The sequence below is a fragment of the Phacochoerus africanus genome, chromosome 4, assembly GCF_016906955.1.
Source record: "Phacochoerus africanus isolate WHEZ1 chromosome 4, ROS_Pafr_v1, whole genome shotgun sequence".
Lineage (NCBI taxonomy): Eukaryota > Metazoa > Chordata > Mammalia > Artiodactyla > Suidae > Phacochoerus > Phacochoerus africanus.
The window spans coordinates 42,379,083-42,405,677 of NC_062547.1; the positions used below are offsets into that span (position 1 = coordinate 42,379,083).

The 26,595-nt window shown below is 41.5% G+C and overlaps 2 protein-coding genes across 2 annotated transcripts in view; one reads left to right on the forward strand and one right to left on the reverse strand.

Moving 5' to 3' along the window:
* The window catches only part of GTF2H1 (general transcription factor IIH subunit 1), a 43,272-nt gene extending 41,401 nt beyond the window's left edge, over positions 1 to 1,871 (reverse strand). Inside the window, exon 1 of the mRNA XM_047776169.1 lies at positions 1,382 to 1,871. The gene's annotated coding sequence lies outside the window, so the exon portion shown is untranslated. The remainder of the gene's footprint in view (positions 1 to 1,381) is intronic.
* The window catches only part of HPS5 (HPS5 biogenesis of lysosomal organelles complex 2 subunit 2), a 40,572-nt gene continuing 15,815 nt past the window's right edge, over positions 1,839 to 26,595 (forward strand). Inside the window, 15 exon segments of the mRNA XM_047776173.1 lie at positions 1,839 to 1,993; positions 8,053 to 8,216; positions 10,674 to 10,784; positions 10,949 to 11,013; positions 11,737 to 11,929; positions 13,471 to 13,604; positions 17,624 to 17,836; positions 18,287 to 18,358; positions 20,417 to 20,505; positions 22,140 to 22,318; positions 23,024 to 23,182; positions 23,712 to 23,829; positions 23,832 to 23,897; positions 24,582 to 24,705; positions 25,835 to 25,984. Coding sequence (XP_047632129.1) covers positions 8,109 to 8,216; positions 10,674 to 10,784; positions 10,949 to 11,013; positions 11,737 to 11,929; positions 13,471 to 13,604; positions 17,624 to 17,836; positions 18,287 to 18,358; positions 20,417 to 20,505; positions 22,140 to 22,318; positions 23,024 to 23,182; positions 23,712 to 23,829; positions 23,832 to 23,897; positions 24,582 to 24,705; positions 25,835 to 25,984 — 1,781 coding nt within the window. The 5' untranslated portion in view covers positions 1,839 to 1,993; positions 8,053 to 8,108.

Below are 26,595 nucleotides of genomic sequence, written 5' to 3' on the forward strand. Positions count from 1 at the left end.
AGGTGTAAAGACAGACTAGGAGGGAGAAGACTTAAGCCTTGAGGGCAGTACATGCAGGGAAGGCAGTCACAACTGAACTGGAGCTGATTGCTGGATTCATTATTTTTAACTGATTTCTCTCTTTGCACCAAGCTTCCTAGTATTTTTAAAGAGCTCTCTCTGTATTTGCATGGATTTTTTTTTTTTTAACATTAGCACTACCATATGTGCTTAATATCATCTAGGAGAGACTCAAACCTATCAATCTGCTGCACTGCTAATGTTGGCTAAGAGTAGCAGAACAGGTTTAATGGCTCCAAATCATCTCTCCCTCCTTTCCAAAGGAGAGATTTAAGTCTGCTACACCAGGTACAAAGTTCTTTCCCAGAGCCTAGTCCTTTTGTAAGCCACTACCCGGATACTAGAGGTTACCTTCCCCTCTGCTATGCCCTTCCCTTTTCATTTATCCTAGTTTTGACTTTTAAAAATCCACCTTAGGGTTGGCAACTTTGGCTTAGTGATCAAAGCCTAGTTCTGTGGCTTTCAAACTGTGTTTGTTCCACGAGGGGAGGCTGAGTGGGGTGAGCTGGGCGCTACCAAACTCAACTCCACTACAGTATGCTGCTTTCCATACTGGGGTTTCTGGTAAAAACCAACGTAAAGAAATTGTTCTGATCCTTCATGGAGTGAATACTTACTGCAAGGTATACTTTAAAGCACTTGGTTTCTGTACGTTTTCAAACTTGGGTCTTCTAGCGGGCAAAAGGTTAAGTTTCTATCTCTCACTCCGCCCTTCATTTTACAGACCCTACAATGGACGTTTGAGAGTCAACCGAATACACTTCCTTAGCCGATTTTGCCTCTGAGAACACTGGGGAAATTGTAAAATAAGCATATTTTTCCACGAGTTGGTGGTCTATCTTAAAGATGACCAAACTGAATATAAGCCAAAACTTGGTGTTTGTGGGGAGTGGACTAGTACACCTGTTAACGGTTTAAGAATGGCAAGACTGTCAGGTGTGCAGACACTCTAGTAAAAGCTTCTCCCTTACAGAAACCGAAAGACTCAACAACACATTTTCTAACGGGAATGGCTCCTCAGTCAGAGAGAGGCTTCCACTCTCTCTCTCCCTTCATTCGCATGAGCCAAGTCTGATCCCGGCTTTGCGTAAATCTTCGTGTCCCTCTTCTCGGAGAAGTAGGCTTCCTACAGACAAGCAGATTAAGGGTCGCCTCTTCCCTGCTTCAGAATAATATAGGGCTACTGAAACCATGGGCTTGGAAGTTGCGGCGACGGCGGAGGTACACAGGTAAAAGGGGCAGATACCCAACCGTCCCGCGGCCCCCAGGCCTGTCAGCTCTTCAACCACCCACCCACCCCCATTCTTCGGTCTAAACTTACCAGGTGGGAGCTGCGCCCCTGGGCAGGGAGTAAGCTACTGGACTGGGTCGGGTCGTGTTCCGCTGCGCTTCTTACAGACGCTGCCGGGAAGAGGTTGAAACCCAGTAGCCGCCGCCGTCGCCACCGCCTCTGTTACTGGGGGGTCTCGCCTCCATCGCTGGCTGCGAGAACTCTAAGGGCACGTGACCGGAAGTACAAAGGCGGGCCGGCGGGCCACGTGACCCCCCAAACGCGGCCGCCATGATACCTTGCGCCAGTTCCCTCCCTCCCCCGCCGGTGCCCGCCCGTTTCATTTCCTCTCGCTGGCTTTAAGCAGCGAAGGGTCCTGGGATCCTGGCTGGCTCACCCCTCTGGCCTAGAGCTCCTCCGGTCTCAGTCGGCGCTGCATCTTCGGCCAGCAAGAACCACCTCACTGCAGGCCGCAGAGCGCGTAATTGCGGCCGCGGCCTTGAGGGGGAGGGACCCCGCGCAAGCGGGGCGTAACTTGTCACGTGACAAGGAAGTACCGTTAATAGCATGGTCCCAGGATTCCCGGCGCTCCGGGATGACGTAGGCCAGGGAGGGGAGGAGCGGGAGAGGATAGTGAAGCTCAGGTGTGGCTCTGAGTGCGCGGTGAGTGTTGTAAGCGCCTAGCGGGGAGAGAAGGTGTGATCCACTGGAAATTGGGGGCTGCTGTCTTGGAGATGGTGTAGCGGAGCTGAGACCTACAGGCTACTGGTCTGTAATCCTGGCTTTGAAAATTTGATTACCGAGGCTCCTTTCAAGAGATCTGAACAAAGTATTAGAAGTATTGCTGTTGAGAAGTTAGGAGTTCCACTTGCATGTTTCCAGTGGTGTGTACAAGACATGTTCAATGCATGAATGAGTGAGTCGCCATTTCCTGGTCTGAGGTGGAGAGTTGTTTATTACTTGGGTAGAAAGAGCTCATTATGGAAGTGGAGGAATCTCTTACTTCCCCTTCGCATTATCTTTTGTTTTTGCCTCCTTCCTTTTCCCTTTTGCCTACTCTTCCTTCCACGCACCTAGTGGGGAAAAGAGAAGGCTGTGATTTGCATCGGGTGTTCGCAAACACTGATCTTTTAAAATGAATGAATACTAAGGCGATGAGAAAGGCCTTGATCCTCTGTTCTATGTTACCATCAGGCAATGCGAAGAAATGGAAAGGTAATTAGACTTGGACTCAGAATTAATGGATTTTAGTCATAATTCTACTTATATGAGTTCTGTAATCTTGGGCAAGCCAACCCTTCAGAAAGTCTTTTACTTGACTTTGGTAAGCATTTGTGTCCGCCTTCAAATTTCTTAATTTTTTTGCTACGCTAGAGTGTGACAGTCTTAACAGAAGAAATAGTTAAACCGAGTTTCGCAGGAAGATAGGGTTTTGTTAGATGAAGGAAGATTCAAGAAACAGCATATATTAAACCATGGATGCACAGAAAATTTATACAATGAAACATTTGTGCAGAGGTGTTTTTTTTTTTTGTTTGTTTTTTTGTCTTTTTGCTATTTCTTTGGGCCGCTCCTGCAGCATGTGGAGGTTCCCAGGCTAGGGGTCGAATCGGAGCTGTAGCCACTGGCCTAGGCCAGAGCCCCAGCAACGCGGGATCCGAGCCGCGTCTGCAATCTACACCACAGCTCACTGGCAACGCCGGATAGTTACCCCACTGAGCAAGGGCAGGGACCGAACCCGCAACCTCATGGTTCCTAGTCGGATTCGTTAACCACTGCGCCACGACGGGAACTCCCTGTGCAGAGGTTTTTGTTGTTCAGTACATACTTCAAAAAAAATCTTGTTCAGGAAAATTTCAAACATAGACAATAGTAGACAGGAAAATATAATGAACCCTCATGTACACCTAACCTAACTTTAACAATGATCCACATTCTGCTCTTCTTATTTGAACAGAGTTTTAACATTTCTAGGTACTTTTTATATCACTTGACACATTTGGTTAATAGCAGCTTTCTATTTGAATTCCATTCTACTGTATCTAGCTACTGGCTAGGAAGATTATATTCTTTTTATGTGAAAATTTCTTCGGGTTTTAGTTAACAGTTTGCTCTGTTCAATCAAAAGTGTGACATGGCTATTTTAATAACATCTGTTACTATTTTCATATATAATATGGAAACTTATTGTCCAGATCAAGGAACTTTCTATTCCATTCTTGTGGATCCAACTACTTAAAGAGTTTTTGTTGTTGTTGTTTTATTAGGTTTTTAAAAAAAATCTTTATGGCCAGACCTGAGATATATGGAAGTTCCTCTGATCGAATCAGACTCGCAGCTCTCAGCCCATGCCACAGCATTTCCAGATCCAAACCGCATTGGTGACCTGTGATTCAGCTTGCGACAGCACCGGATCCTTAACCCACATCCTCATGGACACTATTTTGAGCTCTTAAATGGATGAGCCACAATAGGAGTTCCAAAGATATTTATGTTTAGTTCTATACTTCACATTTTTCAGGCAAACAGAAACACCTTTGTAAAAGACTAGTCAGAACAGAGAGGAATTTGGAAATTGTCTTGGCAGGAATGACTGAAGAACTGGGGATATTAAAATTTCAAAAGACTTCACAACACTTCAAATGCTGAAGGGGTGTTAAACTATAGAAGTCTCAATTGGGAATAAAAGGCTCCAAGTCATCAGGTTTCAGCCCAGTAGTAAAAAAAGGACCTTATAACAGTGAAAACTCTGGAGGAATGGAATGGGCAGCTTCATGAGTGGGAGAACATCTTTTCTCTTTGCTGAAAATGTTTAGGGATCCAGGGCAAAACTACCATCTGAATTACGTGGATATGCCCATTGAATTCCTATGAGCCTTCTATCTTGAGGACTCTGAAAGTGGGATTTATAGTTGGCCTGAAAGGCTGGGCAGATTTCAGATAAGTAGATCTGGAGGGAAAGAAGTCATTTCAGAGAGAATAAGGACAAAGAGAAGTATAAATTTGGAGATGGCTTATACTACCACACAGTGTTTTCTCTTGAGAACTGACACTGTTTATCTTGTTCTTTTTTCATTCTCATCTCCATTAGGTCTTTTTCAGAAAAATAGAAACTTGCTGGATTTTTTTACCCTTTTAGCATAGGTCATAATTTCCAGGGCACTCTCTCTTCACTGAGATCAAGGCCAAATGGCCTGTCTATCCAGAGTTTGTTCTAAGATAGCCTCTGTGGTTTTGATGTCATTCCTTTCTATCTTCTTTAGGATCTTGCATGGTGATTTTTATGCTCTTTTTCTTGTATCTTCAGTCCTTTTTATTCTAAAGACTTTTCCTTTAGTTTCTACCTACAAATCTGTTCGTCTCCCCTGCTCACAAGGTCAAGAAAGATTTTCTCCTCCACCACATTTCTTAAGTAGTAGAAAGGCCTTTTCTTTAATTCCTCATAACCCACCCCTTTTCTCAAATCTTTGTTTTCTAGTGTTTGCCCACAGCACTTCACAGAAATTATGTGATCGACCAATACTGAATCCTTCAATGCCTTTCTCTTGCCTATCAAGTTAATATTTGTTCAGGTTTCTTGGTTTGAGATTCATAGTACTTGTACCTGAATTACTGTTCCAGCTTTTATCTTTCATTATTCCATTGTTTGTATCCTGTGCTTCAATCAAAGACTAAACTTATGTGCTTCAAATATATTCTCTATATCTTTGTTTATTGCTTCCCTACCCACTACCCTTTCCCTTTTTCTTTTGATGAAAGATCACTCAGCTCCAGTGCTACTTTCCTTTGGAAGTTTTCTGTGGTTCCTTTTAACTCAGTGATCTCTCTGCCCTTTAAGTTCCAATATAGAACTTTGCTTATGTTTCTCTTATGTGTGTGTGAGAGAGAGAGGAGAGAGATGTTTCTCTTTTTCTCCTTAGTTGATTATAAAGTGACTGATTTCTGAAATTATTATTATTTTCTTTTTTGGCTGCCTGGAGGTATCTGGAGTTCCCTAGCCAGGGATCAGATCCTTTACCCATTGTGCGGCTGGGAATTGAAGCTGCATCCCAGCACTCCAGAGTTGCTGCTGGTCCCGTTGTGCCACAGTGGGTACTCATTTCTGGAATTATTTTGTCTTGTTCATATCACTGTGCCTCATATTTTACTCGAAATTGTTGACTTAGAGAAAGACACACAAGATAAGAAGTTGTAAATTTTAAGTTTTATTTAGGGTCTTGCTGAGGCCTGTAGCCTAGAGAACCAAATCAGTTAGCTGTAAAGAAACTGCTTTGAAGAGGTAGGGGAGAAGCCCCTTTATATATGAGTTTTGGCTAGGAAATAAGTGTAGGCACACCTACATCTTGGTAAAAGATTAGTGCTAATCACAAACAAGTTATGATATTGCAAGTTAATGGTTTTAGTGCCTTTCTATGTATAGGAAGGTAAAAGAATCTGGGGTGATTAAAATTCCTCCTGAGGAGTTCCCACTGTGGTGTAGTGGGTGAATGATCCCGCTTGTCTCTGTGACAGTGCTGGTTCCATCCCTGACCTGGTGCAGTGGGTTAAGGATCTGGCACTGCTGCAGCTGTGGTGTAGTTCACAGCTGTGGTTCACATTTGATCCCTGGCCCAGGAACTTCCATATGTTGTGGGTGCAGCTGAAAAAGAAAGAAATTCTTCCTGAGACATCTAACTATCTCGGGGGTCTCCTTGTCCAAAGCAGGGTGCCTAATGCTCTTGTCTTAATCCCCCCCTCCTTTTCTTGTCTTTTTTTTTTTTTTTTTTTGCCATTTCTTGGGCCGCTCCCATGGTATATGGAGGTTCCCAGGCTAGGGGTCGAATCGGAGCTGTAGCCACTGCCCTACGCCAGAGCCCCAGCAACTTGGGATCCGAGCCACATCCACAACCTACACCACAGCTCACGGTAACGCCGAATCCTTAACCCACTGAGTAAGGCCAGGGATTGAACCCGCAACCTCATGGTTCCTAGTCAGATTCGTTAACCACTGAGCTATGACGGGAACTCCTTAATTTCACCTTTTTTTAATGGCTGTAGCCATGGCATGTGGAATTCCCTGGGCCAGGGATCAAACCCGTGCCACAGCAGCAACCCACACTGCTGCAGTGACAATGATCCTTAACCTGCTGTACCACAAGCAAACCCCTTCATTTCCTCTTAAAGGGCTCTGTGGGTCAGCAGCTACAGTGAGTTACGACTTAACCGTAACCCTTGTAGGACTGGATGGTGAACAATGCTGTTTGTTTTAGCGATCCTGATTTTTCCCCATTCATAGTACTTAGTAAAATAATGAGTGAAAAGGATGAGAGAATGTTTTTCTTAGGAGTTCTCAAGTATTTTGAGTATAGGAGGACTACTGAAGTTTTTTTTTTTTTTTCAGATCCTTGTAGAGCTTAAGCTATTTTAAGAACAGTATTACCGAAACAAAACAAAAACAAACAGTGTTACTAGCAGAAAATGAGACTGTATTATGTGTGGGTAATACAAAATATTGTAAACTTGTATGTATTTTGCCCCTTGAAGGTGTGCTCCATGAACGTTAGGACTTTTTGTCCTCTGTTCTATCTCTGTGACCTAGAATAATACTTGGCACTAGTTGGTGTTAAGTACATATTTGTTGAATAAATGAGTGAGTGAATACATATGTTTCTGAGAAAAGTTAAAAACAAGGTCTGAATTGTTAAAAACGAGTGTAAACAATTGTTTCTGAGTTTTTCTGTAGTATTTGCTTTTTATTCTCAATTTGGTAGGTAAGAAAGGATTCAGGAAACGTTAAAATTAATGAGTAGAATTTTCTTCAATGCTACTTCTTTTTTCTGAAAACTGGTATCATTTGACCAAAAAAAAAAAAATGTACACTTGAGAGTTGTATTCTTGTGTTTACAAAGTCGCTATTGGCATTTGCTACCATGTATTATTCCTATTCTTTCCTATCAGATCTCTCTCTCTCTTTTTTTTTTTTTTTAAAAAAAAAGCTTTTTAGGGCTGCACTTGCAGCATATGGAAGTTCCCAGGCTATGAGTCAAATTGGAGCTGTAGCTGCCAGCCTACAGCAACTAGGGATTTGAGCCACGTCTGCGACCTACACCACAGCTCAAGGCAACACCGGATCCTTAACCCGCTGAACCATGCCAGGGATCAAACCCACATCCTCTTAGATACTAGTTGGATTTGTCACTGCTGAGCCACAACCAGAACTCCTCAGGTCTCTCATTGAAGCTGTTATGCCTCTTTGTGCACTAATTCCCTGCACCTGACTTCTCACACAGGCTGGAGAAGGAGATCCAGAGGCTCTTTCCTATTAAACACTGTTAAACTGTGGGCCGATGACCATTGAATTTAATGAGAGACTTAAAGTCAGAAGATTTACAGCTCAAAGAAATGTCGCTGGGGTTGTTATTTTACTGCAGAGGGGCCCAAACACATTTTCCTCTTATATCCTGCAGTGTCCATTCTCTCTATTCATACTGTTAGATAAATAGAGTGGGGGAGGGTTGTGGAGGGCCTTGGGAATCACTTTTATTTTCTGGGAGTCAGGGACTGATGCCGTACAAGCTGATGGTCACATATAATGTCACCTATGTGTGTTTTCTTTCCACCAAGACGCTCAGCACCTGCACAGCGAGGACCCTTGTTCCCTTCTCATGTTTCTTTGTTTTCTCCACATGTTCATTTAATGCTTGCTAAGTGAGTGGTGAGCTTCCTAAGTTATATTTTTGCAGGTTTTATTCAGGAATCCTGTGCCTGTCACTCAACGTAGTTTCATCTTTCTGGATAAATGACTTTCGTGCCAGTGATACCAGAGTCCTACAGCCATGTTCTTGCAGAATTTGAGTCTCTGGATCCATTGCTTTCAGCCCTGAGGCTGGATTCCGCTCGCCTAAAGGTGATTTTCTTATCCTGATATCAGTTTTATTTTCATATTCATACTTTGGTGTGCTCTCTGTTACAAGTCCCCCTTGTTCTTTATGTTTTATGGAATTTTGAGTGTTCTTACCTGTGCTAGTAATACCTCACATAAAACTAGTCTGTTTGTAGGTCTTTTTTTTATGGCCATACCTGTGGAATATGGAAGTTCCCAGGCAAGGGGTTCAATCAGAGCTGCAGCTGAGGCCTATACCACAGCCATGGCAACATGGGATCTGAGCCACATCCACCACCTACACCACAGCTGGGACAATGCCAGATCCTTAACCCACTGAGTGAGGCCCGGGGTCAGACCCACATCCTCACAGAGACAACATTGGGTCCTTAGCCCACTAAGCCACAGTGGGAACTCCTTGTATCTCTTTCTTGAATTATTTATTTGATTGTCTTTTTAGGGCTGCACCCATGGTATATAGCAGTTCCCAAGCTAGGAGTCGAATTGGAGCTAGGTGCTGGCCTTTACCACAGCCATAGCAATGCAGGATCCGAGCCATGTCTGTGACCTACACTGCAGCTCATGGCAACACTGGATTAACACTGAACCATGCCAGGGATCAAACCCGCAGCTTCAGGGATACTAGTTGAGTTCGTTACCACTGAGCCACATCGGGAACGTCTCCTGATTTATTTTTTAAGCAATCATTTGGTTTTTTTTCTTTCTTTTTTTTTTTTTTTGGTCTTTCGTCTGTTCCCAGGCTAGGGTCTAATTGGAGCTATACCTGCCGGCCTACACCACAGCCACAGAAACGCCAGATCCGAGCTGCATCTGTGACCTATACCACAGCTGACAGCAATGCCGGATCCTTACTCACTGAGCAAGGCCAGGGATTGAACCCACAACTTCATGGTTCTTAGTTGGATTTGTTTCCACTGCACCACAACAGAAAGTCCTTTAAGCAATCATTTGAATTCTTCTTTCCTATCCTTGGAAACCAGCATATTATTGCTAAATTTTTTCCTCTCTAATCTTGCTGTCTTCCCTCAGAAAATAATGTATTTGATTGAAAATAAAATAGTATAAATGAGTACACCCCATTGCATTTTGAGCAACATGAACCAGTAGTTATGCTAAGTTCATTCTAAAACAAGGAGTTTTATCCTCTGCTTTAGGGAACAGACCTAAAAATTAGCTTTAAAAAAATTAGCTCTGTCAGAAGAAATAGGTGTTTCCTTTTAACCCTGAGTTCGTTTGGTAAACTCAGGAATGACATGTAAAGAATAGTCTCATAACCAATTCCAAAATAATTTCATTCTAATGCTTTTGCTCCCATCTCAAAGCACCTTTCTAGCCTCTGAGCAGAGGGAGAATAGGCAGTAGTAGGCAAAATAATATGAGCAACAATTATGACGTTTGACATCAGATATTTTTTAGCTGCAAGTTACAGAAAACCTTCTCAACCATGTCTTAAACGATAAAGGTGTTTATAACCTTGTTGGAAGTTACTGTTTTCTGGATTTGGTGTAATGGCCAGTGATATCCCTGAGGACCCAGGCTCCATCTTTCCCATTCTGCCATCATCTGTATATTAACTGTTAGTCGCAGTTGCAAGATAAGTGTCCTGCCTTCAGTCTTGATGTCCCTCTTAGCATCTCAAGCAAGAAAGAGGGGGCCAAGGACAAAGGCCTTCTTTTCTTCAGATTCTGCCATTTTTTCCAAGAGGATAAAGTTTTTGAGGAAGCCCCAGTAGGGCTGTCTTAATAGCTGAATTTGAGTTGGAGAGCTCCCCCTAGCTGCAAAAGGAACTGGCTAAGTAAAGATTAGGTTCTCCAAGCCTCTGTGATGGAAAACAACAGGGTGGATGGAGGAGGATTGGTAATGTCTCTTTGTTTGCCAGCCAGTAATTTTTGCCTTGGATATTGGGCACAGCATGGCCCCTGCTTTCTCTGGTGGGCAAGGAAAAGAATCAGCAGGTGGAAGTGTGGGGAGACATAATAGTACAGGGACCTGCATCTGTGTCCTCTGCAGTCTCACTTTCCCTCAAAGCTGTGGGTGTTTCCTGCTGATTATACAGACTAGAAATGACTTACGTGCGCAGATGATTAAAGTGCTTGCTTTATTCCCTGGAGACTTACTTGGTCTTCATCATTGTGGTCAGCATTGAAGTGCTCTAGCCAAATTACACAAAGGATGAATGGACTAGTAACTGGCTTTCACCAAGGGAAAATTACTCATTTTATACAGTTGAGTCTGTTCACCCATTTTGAGAGTCATTTAAAAAATTTAAAACCAATTCTTCCTTCTGTATCTTTCCCTATTCTAGAATAAGAGCACGAATGCGATTATGTGTTGGCTAGCTGAACAGTAGGTGGGGTAAGGGGAAAAGCCAGACACAGATCCACAGTATTTATTTCCAGCAGATAGTTTGTGGTTAAGTGACTGTGATAGTCTCACACTTGTCTGTTTCCGTGTTTTTAGTGCACAAGCATAGCTGTGTCTCGAAAATGGTTGGCTTTGGGCAGTTCAGGAGGAGGACTCAATCTCATTCAAAAAGAAGGCTGGAAGCACAGGCTTTTTCTTTCACACAAGGTAGGAGTAAGGGTAGCCCTGTCATATACCATCTGGAGTATCTTTCATAAATGTGAATTTCTACATTATAAATAATCATTTGGGATAAAAGAATGTAAGACTTGAGAAGTAAAAAATTACCCATTTTTGAAGAGCTGCCTAATACTTTCCCTTTTGTGCTCTAGGAAGGTGCAATTTCTCAGGTTGCCTGTTGTTTGCATGATGATGATTATGTTGCTGTAGCTACCAGGTAAGAAACTATTTTAAAACTCTCTGATCTTGGAGTTCCCTTTGTGGCTCAGCAGTTAACAAACCCGATGAGGATCCACGAGGATTCGGTTTCAATCCCTGGCCTCACTCAGTGGGTTAAGGATCTGGTATTGTAGTGAACTGTGGTGTAGGTTGCAGACATGGCTCTGATCTGGCTTTGCTGTGGCTGTGGTGCAGGCTGGCAGCTGCAGCTCTGATTCAACCCCTACCCTGACAATGTCCATACGCTGCAAGTGCAGCCCTGAAAAGCAACAACAGCAGCAATAACAACAACAACAAAAACCCTCTCTGGTTTTTTTCAAATGCATTTTAAATTGACAGATTGTTAGGGTGACCAGTCATCCTGGTTTGCCTGACTATATTTTAGCACTGAAAGTTCCATGTCCTGGGAAACCTCTTAGACCCAAGCAAACTAGGACAGACAGTTAGTCACCCTAGGGTTCGTAGAGAGTGCTAATATAAGACAACAATATTTTGGTGATCTTAAAAGAAAAAGCTAACAAATAATTAGAACATCTAAGTTCTCTTAGTATAGTGGATTGATGGATTAAAGCAAGGAAATTAGTACTTTGATTTTCTAGTTCCTCTTTTCTGAAGAGTAAGGATTTGCTTATATATTTAATATAATTGATACTGTGATGCAGTGAAATTGTACTGTTTTCACCATTGCCAGAAATTTGCTTCTGTGATTCAATTCTTGCAGTCAAGGTTTTGTGGTTGTTTGGGAATTAAATCAAGAGCGTCGTGGGAAGCCAGAACGAATTTATGTGTCTTCAGATCACAAAGGCCGAAAAGTTACAGCTCTCTGTTGGGATACAGCTATTCTTAGAGTTTTTGTAGGTGATCACATGGGGAAAGTTTCTGCCATCAAACTCAACACTTCTAAACAAGCAAAGGTGAGAACGATTCTAGTTCTTTGTGTATGTGGGTGAGATATAAAGTGTCGTCTTACAAAATTTTAATCAAGAGGCACAATTTGATCTATTGTATTTCTTGGAGGAGTGATCTGGAGGCCAGACTATTTTCGAAAGACTTGTTTGCATGTAATACTTTGCGGTAGCCTGGTTTAACTCATTACTGTTGTAGAATGGCTTCTGTGAGCTAACTTTCATAATTTACATGTTGCACTACTGCAATACCCCATAATAGACTTACATGTCTCACTTAAGTAAAGTGTTCTTTAATGCTAGGCTGTTAAGAAAGAAAAGATGCCCACTTATTGGTTGTGTGAATAAAATGATGAACATAGAAATGGTTCCAGTTGCCCAGGTTCTTATTCTCCCGGTTCCCATGTGAAAAAACTTAGGAGTCTACATGTATTTTCTCTCAGGATGGATGTAACTTGTTGTGAACGGAATCTTAAAGGCACCTCCTGGGTTGTGCTCAGTAGTATGGGTCCCCAGGCTTCCTACCACAGTTGGAGTCTCAGGTTATCCTAACAGAATGCTCCAGTTGATCAATACGGCAGAACTGACCCACTTCTCACCGTCCCTTTCCTCTAAAGCTGTTATATCAGAAGTGGGGAACTTGGCTCTCACTGGCTTGTTTCCATGTAGGATCCTGGCAAAAGAGAAGAGATCTGTCAGTGGCTAAATTATTTTAACTAACACAGCAGAATATTCTTTTTTTATGATTTTTATTTTTTCTATTATAGTTGATTTACAATGTTCTGTCAATTTGACAGCAGAATATTTTTGAAGTGTTGATTAAATATTTATGATAATCGGAGTTCCCGTCGTGGCGCAGTGGTTAATGAATCCAACTAGGAACCATGAGGTTGCGGGTTTGGTCCCTGCCCTTGCTCAGTGGGTTAACGATCCGGTGTTGCCGTGAGCTGTGGTGTAGGTTGCAGACGCGGCTCGGATCCCGCATTGCTGTGGCTCTGGCGTAGGCCGGCGGCTATAGCTCCGATTAGACCCCTAGCCTGGGAATCTCCATATGCCGCGGGAGCGGTCCAAGAAATAGCAACAACAACAACAACAATAACAACAACAAAAAGACAAAAAAAAATATATTTATGATAATCCATCAAAGTTGCAACTTGAATCCTAACGTATTTTTGATCCAAACTCTAGTTGGAATTCTACACATAGTATTTCCCTAATTTGTCTTTTTTTTTTTTTTTTTTTAAGGGAGAAGTAATGTCTATAGGTGAAAAATTCTCTCACGTATTCTAAAACTTGCTTCATTTTTTCGTTCCAGCTTCTAAGAATAGATAATAAAAAACAGAGCCTCACGAATTCTCTTTTGCAGTTACACAGCAGATTGTTTCACAAAACTTTCAATTAAGTGCAACTTGGATATTCCAACAGGCAAATTAAAGTTGGCCTATTTAAAAATTTTATTTTGCTAATTTATTTTCATATAAAAGGTAAAGAGAAGGAGATTATGTGTATACATAAAGATAAACTTTATTTCCTTATCACATCCCTTTTAGGCATCTGCTGCCTTTGTGATGTTTCCTGTTCAGACAATAACAACAGTTGACTCCTGTGTTGTCCAGTTAGATTATTTGGATGGAAGACTACTTATATCTTCACTTACCCGATCCTTCTTGTGTGACACTGAGAGGTATATTGACCAACCATGAATCTTTGGAAGTACAGAATTTTAGAACTAAAAGGGACTTTGAAGACATCCAGCCCAAGCCATTCAATTCAGTTATACAGATACTAATAAGGAGCCAGCTGTGTGCAAGCTGACATTGGCGAGTAGAGAGGAGATGGACACAGTTCAGTGGGTGTCTAAGACCTTCAATTCACTCTACCTAGAAGCCTGGTCTATGTGCCATTAGAAAAGGCCAAAAACAAAGGCCTGTTTTAATAATGGGGATTCAGGAAATCTTCCTTGATTGAGTTTGTTACTGTTACTGGAATTTGTGCACTAATAGGATTTTACTAAAGGCTAAAACTGGATGAAGACTACTTAAGAAATTTGTGAAGCCGACACATATTTTACTGAAATCTCAAGGGTCCAATGGATGGCACAGGAGTGTATTGGAAGTAGCTGCAAAATGCCAGAACAGAGTAGGAAATGACTTGAAATGTTTTGTATCACTATGCTTGAGTTCCTCGGCCAGTCTCACTGGCCGTTTGCTTTTTCCTCCATTGGCCCTGGCCAGCTACCATATTCCTCAGGGCTCATCCTCTCTTTTAAAAATTTAATTACGTGGAGTTCCTGTCAAGGCTCAGGGGTAATGAACCTCACTAGTATCCGTGAGGACATGGGTTCGATCCTTGGCCTTACTCAGTGGATTAAGGATCTGGCATTGCTGTGAGCTGTGGTATAGGTCACAGACGTGGTTTGCATCTGGTGTTGCTGTGGCCGTGGTATAGGCCAGCAGCTGTGGCTCTGATTTGACCCTTAGCCTTCCATAAGCTTCAGGTGTGGCCCCAAAAAGACCAAAAAAATAAATTAAAAAATTATTATGGAGAATTTTAAGCACACGTAAAAGAAGAGAGAATTACATAATAAACCCCCTTGAACATACTAGCCAGCCTCAGTAATTTTGATGAGAATATTTGATAGGTGAAGTTTGAAGGAAGAGAGGTGAAAGGGGGTAGGATATTCTAATAGAAAGAACCGCCTCTTAGGGGAGAGTTGAGGAAGAATTAGACATATTCTAAAACGTGCCAGTTTGGCTTGAATAGGGAAGTTGCAGGAGGTGAAGTTGGTGGATTAGCACCACACTAAGAGTGACAACCTTAAATGTCACCCTAATTAAGTGGGTGGGTTCTCAGATCATTTTAAGAAAGTGTACATGTGTTCCCCTCATGGCTCAGTGGTTAGCGAACCCCACTGGCATCCATGAGGACGAGAGTTCAATCCCTGGCCTCACTTGGCAGGTTAAGGATCTGGTGTTGCCGTGAGCTGTGGTGTGGGTCGCAGACGTGGCCGGATCCAGTGTTGCTGTGGCTGTTGTGTAGGCCAGCAGCTGTAACTCCGATTGGACCCCTAGCCTGGGAACCTCCATATGCCTCAGGTGCAGCCCTAAAAAGACCGAAAAAAAAAAAAAAAAAAAGAAAGTGTACATGTGGAAAATCAAGGTTTGGAAATTGATTTCCTTAGAACTATCCAGGATTGGAAAGTTTTTATGTTTCTTCAGGGCATCTTGTATCTCACTTAGAAGATGCTATTCTGGAAAGCAGGAGACTATTTATTTTCAAAGTTTTGAAGGGATGTTAGCGGGAAGGATGAGAAGAGGCTGCAGTTTGTTTTTATTTTCTTCGGATGAGAAAGGTGTATGGGAAGGAGGCCCATGACAGCAGGTGGCAAGTGGCATGTATCAGAGAACCTAGCTGTACAGCAGCGATGCGAGGCTTTGCTATACAAAGGATCAGTTTACATGGAGTTAGTAGGAAGTATGATATACTTGGTTCTTATTTCAGACTATAGATCAGTGATGAAGTTAGACTCACAAAACTGGAGATCAGCTAGTGTCACTCTTTGATTTTTGCAGATCTAAAAGTCGAGGCCTAGTGAGTGGTAGAGCTTGTTTGACATTACGCAGCTGGAAAGAGGTACTAGAATCATCTGTCTCTGTGCCTTTCCTGTTAACCTCAGTTACATTTGGTACATCCTTTGACGTTGGTCCTTTGGCCTTTAAATCCACCCTTAAGATTTTGGCAAAATATTTGTTAGCTTCACAGAATTCTTAAATATTCTTGATTTGTAGGTTTTCAAGTTTACCAAAGAGCCCAACCCAGAAATGTGACTAAACTGAGAAGCGGTCGGAACACTGAACTGAATTAACACCTTACTGGGATTGTTTCAAGAATTTAGTGAAATGGTAGAAAGAGCTAAATAAGTGGAGGTTTATTTTTCCCCCCTGTGCAATAGAGCTGCTAATCATTTATATTCCCATTTTTCAAGGTTGTGGCTAGAGTTGGTTATACCAACTGCAAAAATAATGTGTTTTAGAAATGCCTAATTTCTGTTAGCTAGAATTCTGTTTTGGGGAACATGGATATTACCAAAGTTTAAAAACTTTATGTTTAAAATTTTTTTCATTTCAAGCTATATTTCCTTCCAAATACGCATAACAAAAAAACCCCCAAGTCTCCTAATAACTAACCGAGTGATAGATACGAATTTGTTTTTCCTGCTGCTTTCTGTCAGTATGTTAATGAACAAGGTGGTTGCCAGGAGGGAATAGAACCAATAGAAACAAAGAATTATGTTATAGTAGAGAGAACTTTGGATAAAGAAGCCTGATGATATGGTTTCAAGTTGTAGTTCTGTTACTTTTAAAACCTTGCCAAATGTCAGTTTCCCTGTCCAGAATGTAGAGATAGTCTCAAGGATGAACTAAGATAGTGTATATGGCATAGTTAGTCTTTTTGTCTGACACATGTCATTTGAAAATATGGAAAGCAGGATTAATGAGCATACACATAACAATGAGTTGACTTTACTTACTCAGCAAATATTTTTTGCATTCCTTTGGATAGGTAGCATTATGTTAAGCACCAGAGGATGTAAAATAAGCAAGAAATGTATTTTATTTCCTGAATAAGGAACATACATAGTAAAATCATAACTTCTTGTATTGCTCTGTATGCATTTCAAAGCACTTCACATCTGGGAGTTTCCTGGTGGCTCAGTAGGTTAAGGACTCAGCATTTTCATTGCTGTGGCTCTGGTTATTGCTGTGGCATAGGTTTGCTCCCTAGCCTGAGAACTTCCACATGCTGCTGAGACTGCCCCCCCCCCAAAAAAAAGCATTTCACATCTAAGGTCACATAGTAAATTTATGCCAGAGAATGTATCAGGTCTTTCTTCAATAAAAGAGTTTGAGTATATGGAGTACTAAGTATACTGAATGCTGTCTGTGGGCCAGATGCTATGCTGTGTACTGGGAATTCAACTAAAGAATAAGAAATCGCCTTTGTCCTGAAGAAGGCCATAATCTCCTGTTCAGGTAGACACAGCTGCCATATATAATATGGTACATGCTTTGAAAACATCATGGGAAGCATGTAATTCAGCTTATAGGGGTCAGGAAGGTCTGTTAGAAGAGGAATGATGGAGTTAAGTCATGAAAAGGAGTATTTAGGAAGAGACAACCTCATCATTCTCCCCTTCCATGTTCTCAGGCAGTTTTATACCTGTAGTATCATAAGGGAACAGAATATTCCAAGGTAAAGAGTTTCAGAAGGAAATGAGGTGTTTATTGGGTTTTAGTGGCAGAGGAGTAGCCTGGAGACAGGGCTGGGGAGGAGATTAATAGCCTCCATGGAGTAGCTGAAGAAGAAGGTGATTTGGAAAGAAGTCAGTAGGATTTAAGGATGTAGGAAATGGTTTGGCAGCTCATCTTTTAGTTTTGAAAAGAGCCTTCATGTTAATTCTGATCCCTCGTTCTGCGGATGATACACTTGTGTACTAATGTGAAGTGGTTTGCTTCATGCACATGAGAGCCTGAACCCTATTTTGACCTTTCCATTCTGTTGTTCTTTCCAGTATATTTTAATACGAAGAGAGAGAAGACCTTGTGGGTGGGGTTACTATAGCCATGCCGACTTGTAGGGTCATAGTTTTTGACTTTTTTTTTGGTGAGTAAACATTCTTTCTCCTTTTGGGGGGGTTATTAGAGAAAAATTTTGGAAAATTGGAAACAAAGAAAGAGATGGAGAATATGGAGCTTGTTTCTTCCCTGGAAGATGTTCTGCAGGCCAGCAGCCCCTAATATACTGTGCTCGCCCTGGCTCCAGGATGTGGGAAGTGAACTTTGATGGAGAAGTTATAAGTACCCATCAGTTTAAGAAACTCCTTTCGTCACCACCACTCCCTGTGATTACTCAAAGGTAATGATTTGTGTGGCCAGTAGGGAGGTTTTGAGTAACTTACATGGAAGGGTTGGGTTGAAATCACTGATAATCTATATGTGCTCAAGATTTTATCATACCTTTTATTATTAACTAGTTAACTAATTAATTGGCTGTGCCCAGGGCATGTGGAAGTTCCTGGCCCAGGGACTGGACCCATCCATAACAGTGACCCAAGTTGCTGCAGTGACAACGCCGGATCCTTAACCTGCTGTGTCACAAGAGAACTCATTATGCCTTTTAAGAGTGAAGTAGAATTTTTATTAAAAGATTTAGGGAAACCAGAAAGTCTTTAATCAATTATCTTTCTTATGATTGAAGCAAATTGAATAAAGGCAAATGCAGTTAGGAGACAGAAATTTTCCTATAGAGGGAAAATTATACCTTTATATTGTGATTAAATCATTAATAGGCTGGTTTATTTCCTAGATCAGAACCTCAGTATGATCATACAGTTGGATCCTCCCAGTCTTTGTCTTTCTCCAAACTTTTGCATCTTAGGTAAGTTTCTCCCTTTGATTCTTTGAAAAAAAAAAAAAGAATGGGGAGTTCCTGTTATGGCAAAGTGGTAACAAACCCAACTGGTATCCATGAAGATGCAGGTTCGATCCCTGGCCTTACTCAGTGGGTTAAGCATTTGGTGTTGCCGTGAGCTGGGGTGTCCGTCACAGACGCAGCTTGGATTCTGAGTTGCTGTGGCTGTGGTGTAGGCTGGCAGCTGTAGCTCTAATTCGACTCTTAGCCTGGGAACTTCCATGTGCCAACTTCCATATGCGGTTGGTGTGGCTAAAAAAGCAAAAACAAAATAGTATAAAATTAAATTGTAAACAGTTGTAACACTTTCATAAATACATAATTCATCCTAAAAGTTACTGGATAAAGACAGCTATTTATTTGCCCATAATTAGATAAAGCATATTAAAAACCCTTTCTTTTTGGTGCTTATCACAGTTTATAATCATAGACTCAAACAGTATTTATGCCTGTCTTACTCTTAGGTAGTAAGGTCATGAGGGCTTCATGTCTGTTTTGTTCGCTGTGCTAGTCTCCGTGTTTGGCAGAGTGCCTGGCACATCATAGACACTTAAACATTTGTTGACTGTGGTGTGATATGTGGGGTGTGGGGAAGTCCCTTACCCAAGAGGATATTCCCCCCCCTTTTTTTTTTTGTCTTTTTAGGGCTGCACCTGTGTCATATGCAGGTTCCCAGGCTAGCAGTCAAATCGGAGCAGCAGCTGCTGGCCTTTGTCACAGACATGGCAACACGGGATCCGAGCCGTGTCTGCGACCTACATCGCAGCTCATGGCAATATTGGATCCTTAACCCACTGAGCAAGGTCAGGGATCAAAACTGCTTCCTCGCGGATGCTAGTCAGATTCATTTTTGCTGAGCCACGACGGTAACTCTGAGGACATTTTCTAATGGCAAGACCAGTCTGCTTGGTTCTCCTGGTAGTGTCATTCCTTTGAGGTAAGCTAATTAAAGCCCCCATAAAAGAGTTCCTGCCATAGCAAACAAAGCCCTTCTTGATCTGGCTCTGCCTACTCCTCAGCTTAAGCACTAATTAATGCCACTTTGAAGCCTTTACTGACTCCTCCAGTGGCTTAGATTAGATGCTTATTCCCTTGCTCTATTGTTACATCTTGTTCATTCCTTCACTACCCTGTTTCACTGTGCTATGAATATCCATCCCAGCACCAGATTGTCAGTTCCTTCACCATGGGTACAGTGCTAGGCACAAGAAGTTTCCCAAATAATGGCCAAATTAAAGAGTTGCTACAAGATTAGATAATAAAGGTAGTTGGAGTTCCCGTCGTGGCGCAGTGGTTAATGAATCCAACTAGGAACCATGAGGTTGCGGGTTTGGTCCCTGCCCTTGCTTAGTGGGTTAATGATCCGGCGTTGCTGTGAGCTGTGGTGTAGGTTGCAGACGCAGCTCGGATCCCTCGTTGCTGTGGCTCTGGCGTAGGCCGGTGGCTACAGCTCCGATTCGACCCCTAGCCTTGGAACCTCCATATGCCGCGGGAGCGGCCCAAGAAATAGCTAAAAAAACAAAAAATAAAATAAAATAAAACAAACTGTTAAAAAAAAAAGATAATATAGGTAGAGCCTTTAATTTAAAAAACTAAAACTCCCATTCTTGACTGGGAGTTTTCAGCCTTTTATTGCCCACGTACAACTAAGGACCTCAAAATAACCCTCCCTAAAATGGGCTCATTAGATCAATGACTGGTGGTAAAATGTTTTGCTTGGTCATTGTTTTAAATGGGCCCTGTCATATCAGATATGGGAAGTTTAGTTACTTTAACAAACAGCATGTAAGATACCAGCCTTTTCTTTTTTTAAAAGATTTTTTGTGAATTTTTCCCACTTTGGCGTCACATTATGCTGTCCTTCAGTGGGCTGTAGTTATAGATAGAAAAGAAGTGATAGGACTTGGTTAGCTGGATTACCGCTGTGTTTTCTTTGTACAGGCTGAGTTTGGGCTAATGTGAAGTTCTAAGAATTATAAACTTATGATTCCGAGCAAACTAGAATTCTCTTGACTTCTCTTGCAGTGAACATTGTGTGCTGACTTGGACAGAGAGAGGAATTTATGTTTTCCTTCCTCAGAATGTTCAGGTTCTTCTTTGGAGTGAAGTGAAAGGTAATTATGTTTTTCTTCCTTATGTAATTTTAAATCTCATGCTTGTGAAAGATGTAATTATTATAAGAGGATTCTCTAGCAGTGTAAGAAGTGGAAAATAGAACTGGTGACAGTTCTTTTAAAGAGTAACAACATAGATGTATCCCATTATAAGGTACTTCCGAAGTATACATTTGTGAATTTATGTATAGCTACTTAGTTATTTTAAATATAATTTACATTTATTCTTAAGTATTAGCAATCACTGCTAAGGATTGAATAGGTTAATTTTTTTTTTGTTGTTATTTGTCTTTTTTGTTGTTGTTGTTGTTGCTATTTCTTGGGCCGCTCCCGCGGCATATGGAGGTTCCCAGGCTAGGGGTCGAATCGGAGCTGTAGCCACCGGCCTACGCCAGAGCCACAGCAATGCAGGATCCGAGCCGCGTCTGCAACCTACACCACAGCTCCCGGCAACACCGGATCGTTAATCCACTGAGCAAGGGCAGGGACCGAACCCGCAACCTCATGGTTCCTAGTTGGATTCGTTAACCACTGCGCCACGACGGGAACTCCTGAATAGGTTAATTTTTTCCTTCTACTTACCTTGAAACTTAATCCCTGTTAGAAGTCTTGCTCTAACTCCTGTTTTATGTCTTAATAATTTGGAGTTGAAAAGTCCTTGTGGGAACAGTAGCCACTGTATATCGCTGAGACAGAGAAAATCAACCTTTGTATTCTTCAAGTTTAAACCAGAAGTGGAGGAAACAAATCTAGCATTTTCAGCATGGAAATAAATCTAGCATTTTCACATATACTCAGTGTATCTTGACTTTTGAGATATTTTCTACTTTGCAAATACTTTAAAAAGATAATGAAACATTACTTATTGATCTGATCAACACTGATTTCTTAAGAATTAAGTTTCCTAATGAAAAGTAGTTTTTTAGGTCTTTTCATGATGTTCTGCCAAGACAGATTTTTTTTCACGAACAGTTTGTTGGTTTATATACTGTGTTTGAAATCCATTCATTGACATCAGATTATAACTCTTAGAAATGTTATTCTATTGGCATCTAATGTAAAGTGTCCTCTTTTATTTATTTATTTATTTACTTATTTATTTAGTGGCTGCACTGCAGCATATGGAAGTTCCCAGGCTGGGAATCAAACCAGAACCACTGTAGAGACAACACTGGTTTAGGGGAAGTCCTAAAATGCCCTCTTTTAAAGTCCCAATTTTTTTTCACATAAAATAGCATTTTTAAATACAGGGTTTTAGATCAGAGAGATGTGTTTCTTTCTCTGATATCTTTCATCCTTAATCTTTTTAGAATACTATCTAAAATATGATTTCTTCATTGAAATGCAAGTGTAAAGGAGAGGTGAGGAATTCCCTGGAGGCTGAGCAGGTTAAGGATCTGGTGTCACTGCTATGGCTCTGGTTGCAGCTGTGGTACGGATTCAATTCCTGGCCTGAGACTTTTGCATGCTGCAGGTGAACCAAAAAAACACAAAAAACAAAAAACAGAGGTAAAATTTAATCAAGCCAAACCCTATGTAAAAAATGAATTTATTAGAATAATATCAACCATTGCAAAAATGGAAAAGGAATATTTGGTTACCATCCTGCATGTTCACCCCTGTGGTTTTTGTAGATATTCAGGATGTGGCTGTCTGCAAGAATGAGCTGTTCTGTTTGCACCTAAACGGGAAGGTTTCCCATCTTTCCCTATTATCTGTGGAACGCTGTGTGGAACGCCTGCTGAGGAGAGGCCTGTGGAACCTGGCTGCTCGAACTTGCTGTCTTTTCCAAAATTCTATCATTGCCAGCAGGGTGAGTCAGAGAGCTTGCAAATTTATCTGGATTGTTAAAACCATTCTACTTTGCAGGATTATGCTACAGAGTTGCTTGTCTTTATTATCCTATAGATTAAGCAGCAATAAATCCCCAAAGAAAGCATGACAGATAAATCTGAAGTGGGGAATAAGGGTGAGAAGAGGGTGTACTTTGCATTTAAAAAAAAAATTTCATATTTACGTACAAATGTATTTGAATTTCAATAAATTAAAATGAAATTATTGTGTACAGTAACTCTTAATTCTTAATTCCTAAGAAAATTCTCATTTTTTTGGGCTGTACCTATGGCATATGGACGTTCCTAAGCCAGGGATAGAATCTAGGCTGCAGCTGCATCCTGTGCCACAGCTGCAGCAGCACCGGATCCTTAACCCACTGTGCAGTGCCTGGGATTGAACCTGCACTTCGGCAGTGACCTGAGCTGCTGCAGTCGGATCCTTAAACCACTCCCACAGTGGAAACTCATCATTTACTAGCTTGTTAATAAACCTTTTTTTTTGGCTGTATCTGTGGCGTGTGGAAGTTCCTGGGCCAGGAATCGAACCCATACCATATCAGTGACCCGAGCCACCCCACATGCTACAGTGACAACACAAGATCCTTAACCTACTGCACAACGGAGAACTCCTTGTTAAGCCTTGTTAAGCTCTTCCATTGGGTTTCTACTTATCCTTTTATTAGGGAAGAAAAAGTTTGACTATAGATAAACTGGAACATTTGAAATCTCAGCTGGACTCAGCAACCTATGGTGATCTGATTTCTCAACTGGAAGATCTGATCTTAAAATTTGAACCTTTGGATTCAGCTTGTAGCAGTAGAAGAAGCTCCATTTCATCACATGTAGGTATTTTCACTTTTAAAAGGGATTTACTTTACAGTATGATTTTTTCTTTATTAGGTTGTGCTCACTTACCTCTAAGATCCCAAAACTTAGCTTCCTTTCCATGTTGTATATTGGTGGAGTCAAGAGGGCCTTTCTTTTAGCTTTTGGGCAGCCCTGTGAAGCCTTCATTTAGGTGTGTCTTAGAACTGCATTATATTCTGTTCAAAAATGTACCTCACAAAGCCTCCAGCACAACTTAAGTTGCTCCTAATACATGGTTTCAGATGCATCATGCTAGCTTCTGTCTCAGTGCAACTCAAGATTGTCTCATTTAATCCCCATTCTCACTGCCAGACTTTATGGAGACCAGCCACGAACAGATGACTGGGACCCAGCTGCCGGGCACCTAGTCTTTGCTCACCAGTTTGTTTTAATAAGCCATAATTGTTGTTTTTGACTTGCTACTGTTCGTGTTGGCTTTTCCCTTAAAAAGCTATACCATATTACAAAAGTTTTACTTGGAGTTTTAATTCTTTTTCTTTTTAGGAAAGTTTCAGCATCTTGGACTCTGGTATTTATCGTATCATTAGCAGTAGAAGAGGCAGTCAGTCTGATGAAGACTCCTGTTCCCTTCACAGCCAAACCCTCTCAGAAGATGAGAGACTTAAGAATTTACCGCACATCAAGAAGAGGACCAACCAGATCAGTGTTTCGGCTCACATGCAAATGAAGGTGATGAATGTGTCTTTCATTGGTTGCGGATGTGAAGCAGTTATTTGCTGTGACTTCCTTTTGCTAAGATTATCTCATGCATAGAGTTCTCTGTCAGGTGTTAATCATTTCTCCTAAGTTGATAGTCTTTCCATCCAGCCCTGTTGATCTATTCACCACTGGAAGAATGGGCTTATGTTTAGTTGGGTCTCCCCCCACCCCATGTTTAGGCTGACATTGGTAAAGTACCTAATTTTGATCAAGCATCAGAGTGCTGGAAAGGTTAAGAAGGGAAATCATTAACCAAAAGAGTGGGCCGATTTTATCCTGACTAACCAAGTTATTTTCCGTTAGGAGTGAAAAATTACTACAGTTTTGGGTGTCATCGCCCTCACTTTTCAATGTTCAAGTATTCCTGTGACCGAACTATTGAGAAGAGATTAATAGAGACTCTAAACTTCTTTTGTGACTTATGGGGATTCAGAGTTAGTAGGAGGAATGAAGGTACCTGCCGCAGTGTTTTATAATGTGGACCATCCCATGCATCTTGTAAGCCTCTGCTCCACTCATTTGGGTTTGGGTCCCTTGTGATTTTAGTATTGAATACTCCATTTCCTTTGCTTTATTCATTTTGGGATTTCTTTAAAGATTAAAAAACTCTTCATGTGAGGAGATTTTATTTCTTTTCCCTGTTCCATTCATCAGACAGTGTTTCTCATGGTCCAGTGACGTCTGAGACAGAAAAGAATGAAACTTTTCTCCCCTTCGGCATTCCATTATCATTTCGTTCTCCATCTCCTCTTGTGTCTCTTCAGGCTGTCAAGGAAAGGTAAACGAATTAGTCCTGTCATTTAATCCCATTTCTCATTTTACCTCAGATGTCATATTAGGTGGTTTTGCACTGAGAATGGAAAGCTATTTTAAATGAGGAAAAAGAAAGTCTCTAGATTATTCCTCATAGAGCTTGTTATGAAGCTGTTAGCTTCTTATTTCAATCTTGGGAAGTTTAGTTTTCCTCTTTGTTTGAGTACGTGAATATTTGAGTTGTTAAAAATGTGTTCCCCACCCCCAGACTAAGCAAAAGTTTAAAAGTCTGTTTTTTCTTCATCTCTGATAAGACCAGTTAACACATACCGGCCATTATTTAATCATTTCTCAATTTGGGCTGAGAATTGGAGACTCTTCAGAAGTCCTTCCATCGATTTTTCCATGGGCTCAGGATGGACATTTGACTTTGAAAGAGAAGCCTTTGTGCAGCTATTTAACTGTTAAATTTGAGTCTTTCTGGATATAAAATTTGGTTTTTAAGAAGGTTATATTGGAGTTCCTGTCGTGGCGCAGTGGCTAACGAATCCAACTAGGAACCATGAGGTTGTGGGTTCCATCCCTGGCCTCACTCAGTGGTTTAAGGATCCAGTGTTGCTATGAGCTGTGGTGTAGGTCGCAGATGCGGCTTGGATCCTGAGTTGCTGTGGCTCTGGCTTAGGCTGGCGGCTACAGCCCTGATTCGACCCCTAGCCTGGGACCCTCCGTATGCCACGGGAGCCGCCCTAGAAAAGGCAAAAAAAAGACAAAAAAAAAAAGAAAAAGAAAAAGGTTATATTGTGACAACTTGAGGAAATTCTTTGGCTAGGGTGGGGCAGGTAATTATGTGACTTCCTTAGCCTAAGTGGACAGAAACATTGCAAGCTCAGCTGGAGTTAAGGACCTTTTCTTTAGGACTGATTAAAGTAGGTTAGTAAATGAAGTGAATCCTCATTGTATTACAGATTTTACACAGGCCTGATGTGAAATATGTAATTGATTAGGAAGTTGCTATAGGGTCTTTCATTTTTAGTAAGTCCAAGCTACCTTCAGGGACTAACAGGAATGTAGAGAACCTAGGTACTGAGATTTTCATTCTTGGCAGTAATGAGGTTTTTTTTTTTCTTATTTGTTTGTTGGTATTTGACTTCCAGTGTTTCTAGCTTTGTGCGTAAAACTACTGAAAAGATTGGCACCCTTCATACAAGCCCTGATCTGAAAGTGAGACCAGAAGCCAGGGGTGATGAGCAGTCATGTGAAGAGGACGTGAGTTCAGTCAGTTGCCCAGAGGAGGAAGTCACTGAGTAAGCATAGAAATTTGTGTGAATTTGGAGTTCCCGTCGTGGCACAGTGGTTAACGAATCCGACTAGGAACCATGAGGTTGCGGGTTTGGTCCCTGCCCTTGCTCAGTGGGTTAACGATCCGGCGTTGCCGTGAGCTGTGGTGTAGGTTGCAGACACGGCTCGGATCCCATGTTGCTGTGGCTCTGGCGTAGGCCGGTGGCTGCAGCTCCGATTCGACCCCTAGCCTGGGAACCTCCATATGCCGCGGGAGCGGCCCAAGAAATAGCAAAAAGACAAAAAAAAAAGAAATTTGTGTGAATTCTAGAGGAGTCAGCTGTCATTTGAAGAGAGCCATAAACCATGTCCTTTGGAAAAAGGCATATATATGACCCTGTTCATTGTAGATTATTTGTGTAGCTTATGAAAATTGTAAACACCACAAAGTAAGTGTTGGAAAATTACATCAATTCACAGTAAGTCTATGGAGACAGAATTTTAATTTACATCTCTTCCATCTTTCCTTTGAACAACCTCCCTCACCTCCAGATCTCTTCAAACTTTTGGGATATTAGAGGAGAATGGGAGTAAGAGTAGGATGACCATGGATCTAGGCCTTGTTCCTGGATCTACT